This window comes from Aptenodytes forsteri, unplaced genomic scaffold (assembly GCF_000699145.1).
Source record: "Aptenodytes forsteri isolate BGI_AS27 unplaced genomic scaffold, ASM69914v1 Scaffold84, whole genome shotgun sequence".
Taxonomy (NCBI): Eukaryota; Metazoa; Chordata; class Aves; order Sphenisciformes; family Spheniscidae; genus Aptenodytes; species Aptenodytes forsteri.
Genome location: NW_008795492.1, coordinates 1,097,547 through 1,113,269, shown reverse-complemented (window position 1 = coordinate 1,113,269; position 15,723 = coordinate 1,097,547). Strand labels below are relative to the sequence as shown.

General features: G+C 40.7%; 2 protein-coding genes across 2 annotated transcripts in view; both read right to left on the bottom strand.

Annotated features, from left to right (window-relative positions):
• COQ7 (coenzyme Q7, hydroxylase) overlaps positions 1-753 on the bottom strand; it is a 5,578-nt gene extending 4,825 nt beyond the window's left edge. Inside the window, exon 1 of the mRNA XM_009281686.1 lies at positions 750-753. Coding sequence (XP_009279961.1) covers positions 750-753 — 4 coding nt within the window. The remainder of the gene's footprint in view (positions 1-749) is intronic.
• Positions 754-868: 115 nt separating this feature from the next.
• TMC7 (transmembrane channel like 7) overlaps positions 869-15,723 on the bottom strand; it is a 20,954-nt gene continuing 6,099 nt past the window's right edge. The window contains exons 3-17 of the mRNA XM_019472659.1: positions 15,627-15,717; positions 12,804-12,952; positions 12,284-12,451; positions 12,014-12,099; positions 11,326-11,471; positions 10,615-10,762; positions 8,977-9,147; positions 7,388-7,545; positions 6,353-6,470; positions 5,716-5,813; positions 5,243-5,426; positions 4,284-4,414; positions 3,856-4,011; positions 2,482-2,560; positions 869-1,307 (exon numbers count right to left, since the gene is read on the bottom strand). Coding sequence (XP_019328204.1) covers positions 1,248-1,307; positions 2,482-2,560; positions 3,856-4,011; positions 4,284-4,414; positions 5,243-5,426; positions 5,716-5,813; positions 6,353-6,470; positions 7,388-7,545; positions 8,977-9,147; positions 10,615-10,762; positions 11,326-11,471; positions 12,014-12,099; positions 12,284-12,451; positions 12,804-12,952; positions 15,627-15,717 — 1,943 coding nt within the window. The 3' untranslated portion in view covers positions 869-1,247. The remainder of the gene's footprint in view (positions 1,308-2,481; positions 2,561-3,855; positions 4,012-4,283; positions 4,415-5,242; positions 5,427-5,715; positions 5,814-6,352; positions 6,471-7,387; positions 7,546-8,976; positions 9,148-10,614; positions 10,763-11,325; positions 11,472-12,013; positions 12,100-12,283; positions 12,452-12,803; positions 12,953-15,626; positions 15,718-15,723) is intronic.

Below are 15,723 nucleotides of genomic sequence, written 5' to 3'. Positions count from 1 at the left end.
TATTTCAAAATGGTTTTGCTAAAAAAAAAAAAAAAAAAAAAAAAAAAAACGGCAAACTGATTCGAAAAACATCAGACGTTGTATTTAAAAAAAAAAAAAAAATCATTTATTGAACGCTAATCTCTTTAAAATGAAGACAGAACACATTCCGAAACAGAGAATAGCCTCTCACATATTAACTAAGTGTGCTACCGGCAAATTTCAAGTAATAAACACAACTCTGTACAGAAAAGCCTTAAGCACAGTCTTTAAATAAAGGAAACAGTTAGTAGTCTACTTAGAAGTACTGTTCCCTCTGAGTCACACAGCTCCGTCGTTTCATTTAAGTGAGAAGAAACATGAATTTAAAGGGTACTGACACATAAATTTCTGAATGCTGTATTTCCAACCTATAACTTAACTCTCAAATATTCACATTTTAGAACAAAGAGAACAGTAGTCAAGATGTTTGTACAAGAATACAACACAAGTAATAATGCCTTAACACATTAAAACACAAAAAAAAGGCTGCTCCACAGCAGTGAGGCTGGCACCCGAGCAACGGCTCTCCCTGCGACAGACGTGCACCGCTCGGTGACCTGACTGGCGGTCTCTTCCTACTCCCACTGTTTATTCAGAGCTCTTTTATCAGCTTGTTTTCTCCAAACCATTTTGTGACGTTATCCAGTGTTCAACTGCACTTGCTATTTCAGAGCAAAGTAAGTATCAAAGTCTCTTCTCTCAAAATATTTGGAAAACTGATTTCAAACCCATGCCAGATTTTCTTCTCCTAAGCACTATTTCAAAATACTGACTTACGTCTCTCTCTTGCTTTGGTTTTAAAAGAGAAGTGAGTTGGAAACATGTAAAACCACACCTTTCCCCTCCCTCCCGATTCTTAAAGCATAATTTGTAAAAACAGTACAAAGTTCTTAAACAGAGTTTCAGTTCTGATCACATTTTACCCAAAACACCTGGAAAAATAGGGACTTAAACCCCAACAACCCTGAAATTGTAGCAGCAATAAAGTGTCCTACCATACAATTTTTTGGACAGGTCTAACAGTATAAATTCGCTAAATTTCCAGTCTTGGAAACTTTAAGGCCCACTAGCATAATTAAGACTAAGACCACAAGCGTCCACTACATAAACCGCAGTGCCAGGGTGCCAGTCAGCTGCTCAGTTTTTAGGTGCTGCAGATGCTTCTACTCTTATCTAGTGGTTCCGGGAGTTTCAGGAAGTCAGGTTCTTCTGGTTTTTTGTGGTTTTCAAGGATGCCTCTGAGCTTCTGTTATCTTTCTGATTAGGAACAGCTTGTCATGACTCTCCTGGAAAGACAGAATAAAAAGTATGCTCTAGATGAACAGAAGTAGTACAAGTTATCTATGAACAGCTCATTTCTTTCTTAGAAATAAATAGGTGCACTCACCACATTGTACTCTAATTAGTGGCTTCCAGCACACTCTCAACTACCTGAACAATTTTAAATTTACAATAGTCTTGACTTCATTTATCTCACGTTAGGTCACATATTAACAGTTCTGCGTTGAATCTAAGTAAATACATCTCACACACCTAAAAACTTAAACCCATACTTCCAAGCAGCCTAACAACAGCGAACAAACAAAAATAAAAAGCACGCAAGGATTTTCACAATTCCTAACTGATTTGCGAACCCCTTAAAAAGCAGTAAGGCTTTTGCTCCTAAATTCCTTACTCTTCAAAAATGTCTCCCCAGCACAGTGTTTTTCTAAGGACGGGCTGTTAAATGCCATATCTAAAAGAAGCACATCCCAAGAAATGGGCTATTTCCTAAGAAAGTGAGAAGTCTTAACTAGCGAGGCTAGGTTCTGACTAGAGCAGAGTTTGACAGATCAGAGTGTATGAATGCTGTCGAACATGGCAGCAGCTTTTGATGGCCACAAAGAAGCATGTCTGCACTGGCACCGTTCTCCAAAGGACTAGTTAGTGGTGACTTGCTCCACTCTGAGTGCCTGTTGCAAGCGGTGCTGGGACCTGCACTCAGGAATAAAACCAGACACGACGAAGTAGAAAGATAGACCTGGAGGGAAGGGTAGGGAGCTGGGTGCTTGTTTGTGAGAGTGAAGGAAACAGAAGTGGGGGTTGTGTAAGATGGTGGAGGGGACAGGAAACCCAAGATTCAGGTTCTTGTTTGGCAGGAAAAAAAAAAATGCAGATGGGTGGATTTAAGCAAGACAACAGATGAAGAACAGGGACACCGCTTCTCAGAGCCGTATCTCATGCACGTGTGTTGCCTGATATAACCAGACCTTGCTGCAGTTGCAGCTGATACCTAAGAAAACCAGCTAGACTGAGAAATACTACAGTACCTCGGTTATTCTTCCTGTGTAATTTGTAAAACATTCTTCATGGCCTGTGCAAACACCAAGTATCCAGAAGACTATGTTGTTCCTCTGCATGCCTGATTACTGACACAACAAAGAAAACTTTAGGGGTACAGAAAAGTGGGTCAAATCTTACCATCATCAGTTGTTCCCTCAGCTGCTCAACCACTCGTTTGTGTGCTCCAGCCAAGGCAATAAAATAGAACATAATGAGGCTGCAAACCACAAACCAACATTATATATTAGCATCACGCAAAACAGAATTAGTGAGAAAAAGGCTGTTATGGGCTAAAGAAATTGTCAGTTTGTGCATTTGCTTCAGACGAGAAGCTGCTGGAGAAAAAAAAAAAATTAAAAAAATCAATATACAGGTGGGGTAGGTTGGGCATAGCTCTGCTCAAAAGCATCTGCTGAGATATTTGTGCTGCCGGCAGGCAGGGACAGAGTGCTAGAGGACGTAGAGGCACGGCGATGTTCAGATGTTACAGGTTGTGTTCTGACAGCTCCCTCTAGACCGTCAGTTCCTGCCCTGCTCTAAGTGTATGTACAGGGGCTTTGCTCCTCAGAAATCAAGTTTAATGAGGTTTCACTGGAGTAACTCTTTGCTCCCACTGGGCTTTGTAACTATGGTAAGCAGCCACAGATCAGCATTGCAGCCATTCCTTATAGCACATATTCCAGACGTAATGTGACCCAGATTATCCACAGTGCATTAAATGATGAAGAGCAGTAGCAAGAACTAGAATGGCACAAATGCCTATATGAATAATGTATTTTCTTTTCCAAATAGTTAGTAGGGTAGCAGTGCAAGTCATCCTCCACCTCTTACAGAGGCTTTATGATAAAGTAAAAAAAGAAAAAAAGCCCAAACCAAAAAAGAGGACTTGATATTTCCTGTGTACGCAGTAACAGGTTCAGTTCAGGAGAACACATAAACATGTGTTATGGAAGAAAGGGCTGGGTGGAATCTGAAATAAACGGCATGGTTTCTCAAGCATAGAAGTTGTAGAAGGTATCAGGTAACAAGGCTCCAAGATCTGAAAACAGTCGGGTTAAACTGAAATGCAAAAACATTCCATTTAAACATAGGGGGGGAAAAAAAAAACCACAAACCAACTTTCTACTGCAAGAGTGACCAAGCACTGGAACAGGTTGCCCAGAGAGGTTGTGGAGTCTCCATCTTTGGAGATACTCAAAACCCAACTGGACACGGTTCCTGAGCACCTGCTCTATTTGACCCTGCTTTGAACAGGGGGGTTGGATTAGACGATCTCTAGATGTGACCTCCAACCTTAAAAATTCTATATTGAATTTTATCTTACATAATGACCGTTTGGGGGCTTTTATTTGTTTTGTTTGTTTTGTTATTTTTTTTAAATCAAGGTTTGGGCTTTGATGCTTTTGACTGCAGATGAAAAATCTGGTCTAATAGTTGTTTGCTATCAGTTCAGAAAGGTAAGGAAATGAACCATGCAGCTGCATGACTGAATCAGGTCTCCACAGTACTCACCAGATGACCATAAAAAAAGGCACTGCAAAGGCTTCTGATGCTATGCCATGAAGGACCTGCTGCAGACCTGTTGGAAACCCAAGTATTGTATCTGGAACAACTGCCCATGAAGTGTTAAAACTCCTGAACGGCCCACATGCCTTGGAGGAGGGGATACTGTCAAAGAAGCAGAACAGAAAGGAGATGCTCTATCAAAATGTAAAGATAAAATAATCCAACACAAGCCTACCACCATTTTGCCGAAGGGGTAAAAATGTCCTTTGTCTTTAAAACTGTAATTTTTATTTATATGAACTAAATAATAATTCAATTTATTATACACAATATATTTTATTCCAATTTATCATTCCAAAGTTGTGTGTCTGTTTTTAGGGAACTGACAACCTTAGAGCAAATGTCAACTTCATAGAAGTTAAATTGTCACTTACTATGCTATGCTGATTCCCAAAGGAATAAAAGCCAAGACGAGCCCAATCAACAATACCACCAAGAAGAAAAAATTGGAACTTGATGCTCTGATAGGCCTAGCTGCAGGTTTACGTGTGTGTATCAAACTGATCTGAAGAGGGAAAATGAGCAAGACTGTTACCAGTACATCTATACAATACATCCAAGTATACTTTCCCCACCAACCGAATTTTCCATCCTCAAATATGCTACCAGCTACCACATAATCATCCTTCCTTTAATGTACATTGACGGAAAAGGGCTAAGACAAGGTGGCTTTACATTCTGGTATAAGTCAATGTCTCCTATTTTGGGTAAGAATTTGATCCAGAGGGCCTCATACACTTGCACAGAGTCAACTGACATAGTCATTTGGTGTATGATCCATGGCACAGCCTTTAGCTTTGATCTGCCAAATCTTCACTGGATACATCCCTCCTTGTAAGAACTAAAATATCAGTATGAATTTGTTGCACAGAAGGAGCTGTCTGGTCACAGAGGAAAGATTCTGATATGCAGAAACCACGTCCTGAACATCCAATCCAGCTTAGATTATCCATTTTGCTCCCAAATTTTTAGCAGCTTGGCAAAATCTTGTCCAAGTTCTAAGCTCTGTTGCTAGTAAACAGATTATTGCAGAAAAGTGTTATAAACTAGGTTTATCACATAAAAAATTTTATTTTTTAAAAAAAATCAAATAATTGATGAGGTAGTTATTAAAATGTTGTTTTGCTTGATTTCAAAGCAAAATCCTACCTTCTCTTAAAAGCAAAAAAGCTACAGAAAATGGAATACCATTACCTCATTTCCAGTATACCACATCCTTGGGTGGTTTTTTTTTTTTAGGGTTGGTTGGTTGTTTTAAATCAACTGCATATCTACATTACAAAAACTACAAAGAAGTGCTCAATTTTATTTGTTTACCACAAACCTTCATTACCTTTTTAATGTAAAAGATTAAGAAGTATTTTATAGTTGCTATTGCAGGGAGAAGTGGTGAAAAGAAGGTTCCAATCCAGCAGATGGTCTGCCCATAAATGATTTCCAGGACATTGTCAGAAATTCCAAATTCCTGCAAGCCACACCACTGAACTGGCTTGCAAGAGCAATGAGTGACTAACAACCTAAAACCAAAGAACATCATTAGTTCTAAATTGAAGTTACAAAGCTTAGCTGAATTCTAACACATTTGGAACACACACAGTTAGCATTTAACCATTAGACAACATAGCAGAAAAATGTCTGAAGAAAAAAAAAGACAAGACTCAAGTATAAAAAAGCTACCAGAAATATGTTTACGTTTTATTTTAAAACTGGTAATCTGGTTAGAAATATGGGGAATTAATAACAGAAAAAAGAAACAGGTTTCGTAAGTCATTCACAAAAGTATGTTCAAAAGGCAGAGATACTTACTTTCTAGGAAAATCTACAAAAAGGGTCCCAGCAAGAAGTATAATAAAATCAAATATCATCAGTTTATACATTTCTTGCCCAACTTCAGATTCCCAGCACTATAAAAAGAAGTCAGGAAAAAACAAGATTAGGAATCTAAATAACAAGTCTAAATAACATGTCAAGCAACAAACCTCTCAGTCAGTTAACACCATAAAATTCAAATTGTATTGACTCCCATTTCTAAAATATTAAAGTGTTTCACAGCTTCCATGCCAAGTGTTTTGTTTGTTGGTTTTGTTGGTGGTGTGGTGTTTTTTGGGTTTTTTTTTTGAGGAAAGACCATTTGTCTTATTGGAGCAAAAGGCAGTAAATTGTCTCCAAAACAGAGCTACCTCAGACAATCCTCATGGTAGTCAGAAAGTCTGTGTTAAATGATAGTCTGCCACTGGACTAATTCTAATCAGAGTTTTAGAAAAAGAAAAGATGTATGTAAGAACTGTACTGGTTTGCACTGAGCAGTAAGAATCAGCACCAGGTATGACATGAACAGCAACTCTAGGTCTGATTCTGAATACCTCTAGACAAGCAAGTTTCATAGAAAACAAATCTCTATTCACAAGTTCAGATGATTAAAGACCACGGTAAATCTGCTTACAGGATAGAGTTCATAATTGTATCCACAGGCCTTACACTCATCGGTGGCACAGTAGGAGATCTGACTCCACAGGGAGAACAAGAGAACACCAATATTGGCCAACCGCACAAAGACACACCTGGAAGAAAGGCAAAACCCAATTCCAAACCTGCCAAAAAAGAGCCATTCTAACACCTGGCTCAACTTGCACAGGAGTCCAAGGAAGGCTCGAAACACAAAAGGGTCATACAGAGCTTTAATGGAACGACCAGCTATTTAATAAACACACTTCTTTCATTAGTAGTAAGTTAACTTGCTTTTCACCTTCCCTGCTTTAGGCTACAATCCCTTCTTTCTTTTCTCAGTATTGCTCTGTCATTTCATTTGCAGATCTTGACCCTGCAGTGGGCTGTGATTCTCCCAAGTGCAGTTTGAGAGGCCAGGTGACAACTCTGCGTGCAGCATTTCCCTCTCACATGGCTTCACGCCTTCACAGGCACTTAGCCAAATTGGAAATATAAAGCACAGGGGCTTGCAGAGTTCAGATGCTTCAACCCAGACCTTACTGCCTTAAGCTACCAAGCGTCAGTTCTTCATGTTCTCACACTGAAGTATCTTTTAGCCCAAAACTTTTAACTTCTGCCCTGAGCAAAGCCGTGCTTCAGTCACTGCTGTACACACGCATTTGCTCATTCAAGGAACTGCTGCATGCAAAGCGGTGTGAATCCACAGCTCTGCAGCCACAACTTCTCTGCTGACTAGTTATTCAGGTTGTTGAAGTCCAGATCACATAGCTAAATGGGACTGAGAGAAAAACTTGGACACTGAAATGACTACACTGTACTGTCATCAAAACAGGAGATTGTTTCCAAATTTAAAATTAAAGTTTCCAACTAAACATAAGTCAAACAATGCCTGCTTGGCTTCCAGTGCCCAGGCCCTCCAGTGCAGAGAGTCCAACCTCTCTGCTTCTTGATATTTCAATGTTTACAATACTTATAACCTACCAAGAACAAGTTGTTGAAACATCCAAGGCCACAATAAAAACGTCTTTACCTCATGAGTGTCAGCCTGATTTCAAAGGCTGGTGAATAATCTTCAAATCTGATCAGAAATGAGAAGATCTGAGGAGCAATGAAGTTGGCCAGTGTGATCACAATGGAAGGCAAATACTGCACTAAGAGATTAGCTTGGAAGTTCGTATTGCTGACGTCCTGTTCAAGAAGAGATGAGAGGAAGGTAATACTCAGAGAAACACACCTTCCTGATATCATGCTCACTCCAGCTACCCACGAGCCTCTCTTGTCCAGGATTCAGGTAGCATCTTTTACTCTGCCTTCATCCTCCATGTACGTTTGGAACTACAAGCCAGACCACTGCTATCTATCTCTGCAGTTTGCTGCTACACCCTTGCTTTCTCCTGCCCCCTTCATCAGTAACTCCCCCCACCTCCAGGTATGAATGTTTTGGTGCTTCCCCAAAGCTTCTGTTTGAAGAGGCTCATGTCACCAAGGCTTGTGTCTACATTACCTAACCCAGCACTACAGCTATCAGCTTTTACACTTATGTCAAAGTGCAGACACTTTTCAAATTATTTGCACCAGTGCCAATCAGCTCCCCTGACTTTCCCACCATCTTAACAAGCTCCTCTACCTACTCGTTTAGGCAAGGCCAAGATATCAACCCTTATACATAAAGCCAACAGCAAGTGAGGCTATTTTTCGAGTTGTTCAGTGTTGTGTTATCCTCTTTCTCTGCCCCCAAACAACACCTCTGACACAAACACTTCTTTAGTCCCCATTTCCTGCTTCTCTCTGCAATCCTGGCAGTTTACAGAAGTTAGGAGTTAGGTCCACCACGAGCACAACTTTCCCCATACACAGCCAGTGCCCCATCACATCAGCAATGAACAGAGGGAGAGAAAAAGCGCGGTCTCCATTCATGTCAAGCTAATTCAACCCCGGGGTCCTACAGAGAAGTCAATTACTGTTGCAAAACTGTTGAAACTATTGTCTGCTCTTGTTCTGCTTCTGAACTGCTCTTCCCATCTGCTTGTCCTGCCAGGGGTGAACAATCCCACCCAATCTGATTCTTTCCACTACTGATGCAAGAACCTTTTCTTCTGCAAAGTGCTCCATATTCAGTCTTCCTGTTTCCCCACACAGCTGTAACTCAAGCCACAATACAGATCATAATCATCCTCTTCCCTTGCTGTTTATTTTTGCAGTTGAGCAGTGACCCAGATCAAGAAACTGATCACGATGAAGTTTGTTTTAACCAGATCAGTTCCCCGAGCCAGTTCACTGCCCAGACACACAAACACTTGTACTAGTAGATCACAGCGAGGTGAGAACCGTTACATGGGAAGGGAACTGAGGGCTGCTTTTCTTGTCAGCTGCATTAGCTCCAAGGTAGATGACACTGGAGCCTCTGTATCAAAAGGAGACATCATTGGAGTTTTCTTGCACATGCTCCTTGATCCTTCTCACTCTCCTCTACTAAAAAAATTCTAGGTCTGTAGAAAGCATTTTCAGATCCCTTGCATGAAAGGTGCTATATTAAGATACTTGACTTTCACAACAGTTCCTCTTGCTGTAATCACCAGCCCCAATTGAATCTGTCCTAATGTCGTGTCTGATACTCACATTGGAGTTTTCTTGAGAGAAGACAGTTGCTCTATATATAGCGTAGAAACATCCTGATAAAACTGCAATGACAATTATATTTATAAATAATCTCAGAGAGTAGATGCGTAGCTTTTCTTTCATTGTCCTGTCAGCTATTTTTCGCTTCAGTCTTTCTTCTTCCAAGTCTGTCTACAAACAAAAGAAAAAGGATGTGTAGTTTTCTGGTGCAGCATACAACACTTGACACCATGTCTTCTACCTCTGGGATGTGCAAATCCATAGCCTGTTCTAGGAGGGTCACTCCACCGCCTGCCCAAGCACACTGAACTGGGCGTGCCTTTTCATTGACATAAACAGGTCCATGCAGGAGTGGAAGCCCCAGTGTGCTCAGTCTCCTCAGGCTGAGGGCCCTGTAGCCAAAGACAAGTGTCTCGTAATCCTCTTATCTCTACTATATCAGTAACATATCTCCTTGAGGACAGAAAGACAACTTGTCTGTTTATTGTGAGAGACTGATCTCAGACAGCTTGGTACTAAACTGTGAAATGGGTAAACCAGCCCACTCATCTCCTTACTTCTGCAAGTAACCAGTCCTCACCACTATGGCTCAAACTTCCCTCTCCTCTTTCTGAAGGAAAATTGGGGGATGGCACAGAGAGAAAGAAGTACAGTCTTGAGCAGCTTGTCACATAAGCTTGATACGTTTCACCTTAGCTGACATGAAAATACAGTATCGCCTGTGAAGGCAATTTAACCTGGGCAATTTAACCAGATTTTCTGAGGATTTGTTTCCATCAAACAGTAATATTAAGGGGCAAGTTTTTCTAAGGTGTGAGTTCTAGAGGCAAAAGTGTGGTAAGTGAAGGAGGCTCTGGTTATATGATGAAAAAAGATAACTGTGAACCTTACTAGAGCAGAAAGCAACTCAGTGTAATTTATGAAATCTGTAGTTACTGCTTTGTGGTTTGAAGTGGAAGTATCTTTTCAAACGTAATTGTTTCACTACACAAATCTCTGCTTCCAGTGTACAGAGAGCAAAAAGAAGGTACTGGTTTCACCAGAAAAGCCTTTCAGACTCTCTTTTCAGAGAGTTTTATGATTTGGGAAATCTATTAGCTGCATCAGCATTTTGTACGTGCATGTGTGTCAAAGACACCTAGTGAAAAACTTTCAGTACCTTCTTACTGCAACAGTGCTCCCAACTTGTATGAAGAGTACCATCTGAATTTTATTCCTCCCCAAACTACTGCCTACCACACTGCAGACTTATAACCCAGTATACTCAAACTGATTCCCGACAGTACAAGGGTTTTGCCCACAGCTGGGACAGCTTTTCCTGTTGGATTATGTAGAAACTAACACAGGAAGCAGGACTGGAGTGTGAGGAAGAGCAGAGAGACAAGCAGCTAACAGGTTGGCTTCAGTTCCCAGTGGATGGGGGAAGGGCCGTCAACCTCAGTGCCAATCCTTCACACGTTGCACCACAATTCTAGCTACCTAGAAAGCATGCAAGAGGATGTGGTTTGCCCTGCCCCCAGTATAAACTACTTCAATCCTTCTTATCCTTACTCCATTATCTGCAGAATTATACACCTCTCTTTTTTAGCCACCTAAGCTGTATGAAACCATAATCATAGAAAAATGGAAGTTACTCACTTGGAGCTCATATTGCAAGCTGCGATGTTTTAGCTGTGCTGCATTTGGATCTGTAATGCAGAAGTCCCAGCCTGCAAAGACTTTGTTACAGTAACTCTGAAATTGATCTTCATCATGCACCAAGTTCTGCTTAAATCCTTCCACAGACCTAGAGAAAAACGCAACTTTACTTCATTCATGAAAAGACGTATTTCATCCACAGAAAACGAAACAAAAAACCAACCACCCCCACAAGCAAATAGCCACATTTGCTTTACATCTCTGGGAAGCTTGCAGTGTGAGGTTCTGCAGCAATCAAAGTCAGCTGAAGCCACAACCGACACAGGTTACTTCCCTCTGCACTTAGCCACAGTCATACCTTCTCGCCTTACCCAGTGCTTCTCTGACACTGCAAAGAGCTGGCTCAGGAAACGGGGGGGGGGGGGGGGGGAAATCCCCAAAATAAAATCCTCCAACAACAACTACTGTATAGTTGAGGGTCTTTTATTTATATGTATGTGTACATATGAAAAACTAATACTTCAAATTTATTTATTTATTTTGCTGGCTGTTTCCCAAAGACAGACAAAGGCTACTGTGGCACTGCCTCCTCAAGCAAAAGATTCTCCATATCCATACAAAACAGTTCTAGAACGCAGCATGTACCCTACAAGCAAGAATGCAATGTAAACTGTGCAATAGGTAGCAGTAAATAAACTATACCATCTTTACCTTTTTATTATCCAGAGGAGACTTAACGCAAGGTAGGCAAATGTAGCCAGCAGATATGCTAGTGGCAAGTTGTACCTCAGGATACGGAGCCACGCAGCATCTATTGTGTAATAGCCATAAAACAAACTTGTCACTTCAAGGAACCCCTGTGAAAACACGAAGTTTAAATAGAATTTGTAACAGTAGCAACAACTGCCCAGTTAAATCCAACCTGGTATTAAGCAACCATTCTGTAAATTTAAAATCACTATTGGGGCCCCCAGCAAGCTACAACAGTCTGTAGCTTCTAAATACTGCCATTGCCTCCACCAAACTGTAATGCAGACACTACATGCTTAAAACCCCTCCTCTCTCCAATCAGAGAGCTCTATGACAAGGACACTGAGACCCTACACAGACAGCACAATAGGCAGCGTCCTCCAGAATACGTAATGTTTAGCAGCTGGGGAGGAGAGGCGCAGGCTGCAGCATGTGGCCAACCAGGCCTTGTGGACGCTCAGTAAAAGTCAGTTTGAAAACTCCCCTTCTCACAGATAAAGGATAAAGGCTAATTTCACCCCAGTGATGCATATGCCTTATCATGTTTCAAAATTATCAAAGCTTCATTCCCCAAGTAAAATGTTTTCACATTTTACATGTTACACGAGACACAGAAACTTAATAAAAAAAAAAAAATCTAATGACTTACAGTGCCGCTGAGCAAATCTTTGAGATAAGTATAGAAATAAACAAGTCCCATATTACCACTAGGTTTATAAACTGTGCAGTGAGGCTCTGTCAAAAGAAAGGCAGGAAAAGTCACTCAAATGATAATGCCCATTAAACTGCAAGATCAAGTTAATTCAAACATGGCAAGTTCTTATAAAAAAAAGCATTTCTTTGTCCTGGGAGGTGGAGAGGAAGCTGAGGGAAAGGGGGGATCTTACAAACAACAGCAGTACATAGAGAAGGTGTTTACCTATGTTCTTTAGAGGAGTTTTAGTAAAGCTACTGTTGAATATTCCATATTTAGAAATGATGCTGGGAAGGGTAACAAAACTGAACATCAGGATAAAAATTATAAAATTCAGCAGGACCAGAAAACGCAGGAAGGAGAAGTAGGACTGGATGCCAGTACCAAATTTCCCTGGGAATAAAAGAGACATGTGCCAATACTTAAGACAATAAAATCACTGAAAATACAGAATGAGCAGATTATCATTTCAGTTACATTGAATTAACTGACGAAACATTACTAAAGCTAGTTTTAACTACTGCCGGCTTTCAGCAATACAACTGAAATGGAAATGTGACTTTTTAATAATTTTCTCCAATATATTTCCTTCAACCCCATCACGGATTTTACATCAGCAATAATAAAGGAAGCAGGTAACTTCTTAAACACATACAGTTATATCTGAAACTACACTCACACATGTAAAACTAACAGTAACAGAAGCAACTTGAAAGAAGAGAAATTGAGGTAAGACAGTAAATACCTTCTATGCTGTGAATATCATGTCGCCAAAGCTCCAGAAAAGATAACAACTCCCTGACTTCATTGAGGACTTTTTTCAATGATTTACTGCTAGTTCTTTTCCACTGTTTCCATCCAGATATATATTTTATATCAGCCTGCTGACAGTCCCTAAGAATCAAGAAATACAGTTACTGAGCACAAGAAATACTTTTTCACTACATGTAACAGGGCCTAGCACAATGGAGCCTGCCTGCAGCCTTCAGAGGGACAGCACAGTGCTAAAAGTTGGAGTAACATACGCTAGCTGTCCCCATCTGCTCCTCCTGGTAATTGCGACATCAAGCTGACTCAAATATAGCAAGTCCTCTCACAGAAAACTCTTGCCTCCCTTGGAGAAAAAAAAACAACAATTGACAATAGCACAACACAGAAAAAATATGTAGCTGAACTTCCCGGTGGGATCTCAGGGAGGTTGCCATTAATGATTTCATATTTACAAATGGCTGCAAGAGAAGATTCTTTCCTCAAAACTTCTGACCGGAGCATCTTCACCAAGAGGCTCTTAAAAAATTTCTGTAAAATATTTAGCTTTCCTCTTTTAATGTTATAAATGCAGCTGTTCAAAATAGAAAATTATTCTTTTTTTGTAGAAAATTCACAGATCTCAAAATCAGAATGAAATGTCAAAATATGTTGGGGGAAAAAAAAAATATTTAAAAAAGCGCACTATAAAGAGGCTTAAATATTCCATTTGGATTTTATAATTTTAACTTTTATATCACATTCCAGTACATAATAGAAAACAAATGTTATTAAAATTATTCATTTTTCATTATTCAGTTTTTATAGCATTTTGAAAAATTAGCTGGAAAGTGCCAACTCAATGAATCTGAGAACATACTTCTTTGCCAACGTGTGGGGGTGTACTGTTCTAATAATAAACTGCAAACAAACGCCGAGGGTGTGCCACAAACTGTCTATAATTTTTAATCACTTCTCACTTATAGATTTTCATGCTATATGCATACATTTGCATTTTAAAAATTGCTGCATGGTCAGCAACAGCATCAAGGAGAATTCTCAGTGGCTCAGAGTTTGCATTTCATTTTTTCTTTTAAGAAACCTTAAAACCAGACAAAACTTCCCAGAAACATAGCTTGAAGACTGACTTGTATCAACAAGTCAACAAATGCTGTTCCAGCCTCTGATGCCACTGAAGAAGGGCAGCAGTTAAGCACCCATGAGGACACCGTGCTAGAGCAGAAGACAAAGGTTTCAATTTTAAAATACTTTGTACGCAACCCTACTTCAGCACCTAAGTGACTCACTGCCACGCCATGCCACTGCCATGCGTGCTGTATGTTGACAAAGTTTCCATATCCTTCTAGCTGAAAGTAAAATTAGCATTTTGGTAGGAAGCCGAATTAAACCCTACATGCAACAATCAAACAGGCAGCAGATGACCTCATCTTTATGTGCAAATACAGCTACTCTCAAAAGATTTCATTTTATGGAAACTACAGGCTGCAGCATGTAGTGTTTTAAACAGACACTTTGGAGAACAATCTGGCCCGTGTTTGGTCTGCATTTTAAATAGAGGCGTGGGCTGCGTATTCATCTGTGTTACAGACATTGAGTGTTCAGTTTTCATTTATATCATACATTTTGTGTTGGCAGCTGCTGCACAATACACGCAGATTACTGATCCGTAGAAGTGCCAAGAAGCCCCACCAGAATCTCTCAGCACTAAAACGTGTAAACAAGCTTGGGACATCCTAACTCTGTTCCTAACACGCACCATGGCCATAGGACTGCAGTTCCTTTTTCTTGAAGAACTGAGCTTTAGATACCCAACTTCAAATAAAAATTCAATGCATCAAGCACTCTCCTTTACCATAACCAGATCTTCTGCTGTTTCTTGTATACAGGCTGCAGGGTTAAACTTAACTCCAGGGTCAGGCTGTAACTCATTTCCCACTGCTCTTGCAAGCGAGTAACTCTTGTTCTCTTTGGAGCACCAGACATTAATTGTACTTTCACCTCTCTCCTGGTTCATAACCACAACTACAAAGTACCTGACTTAAAGGTGCAGCTGTTCCCTGACAATGTAAAAACACATACTGTATACTCTCTCCTCAAAAGAGCTTTCAGCCTAGCAGTAAGACATGAGACAACAAGCAGAGAAACACAGGCGGGGGAAAGCATGCTCTTTGCAATCCCCTCCCTGCTGCGGGTTACCACCAGAGGGGCAGGAACTGCTTACAGCTCACAGCAAAGAGCAGTTTACAAAGGGATATGGAAGGAAAAAAAAAAAAAAAAAAAGAGAAATGGTCCTGGAAAGCTTCTTTCCACCTGTATTGAGCCACACCAGAAACAGCGCAATGTATTTTGGAAGAGCTGCTGAAGAAGACTCAAGAACAGCAGCACTCGCACAGCAGAAAGGGATTGCCGATGACAGATAACCCACAGTGACCCTTAAAAGCACAAAACCCTAAGGCACAAAAAAAAAAAGGAAGCCAGTGAGAAACACATTTGGCTGCTGAAGGTAATTCCCAGTTTTGACTCATTTCTTCCAATTCAACCTATTCCTCTCCCCAGTCAGCTACTCCCTCACGCCACCCAAGAGCCCCCCGGCCACACTCCTGCAGCTGGAGGTGCCGCAGGGAGCCTGCCACATTTTGGCATGAGAACCTGGGCAACCTCTTGTCAAAACCACATGCCACTAGGTGAAACAGATACAAATGAACCCAATTCTGCTTCAGCCTTCCATCGCACCCGTGTTGTGTTCAGGAAAAGGTGGTTTGTTTTTTTTTTTTAAATAAAAAACCGTGTAAAGATTAACCTTAATCTCCTCTTCTCCGCGATAGTCAAGGGGTATTCTCTCGCAGGGCGAGCAGCCAGCTCGCCTCCCTCTTCCTCCGGCCCCCGGGCCTCTGCAG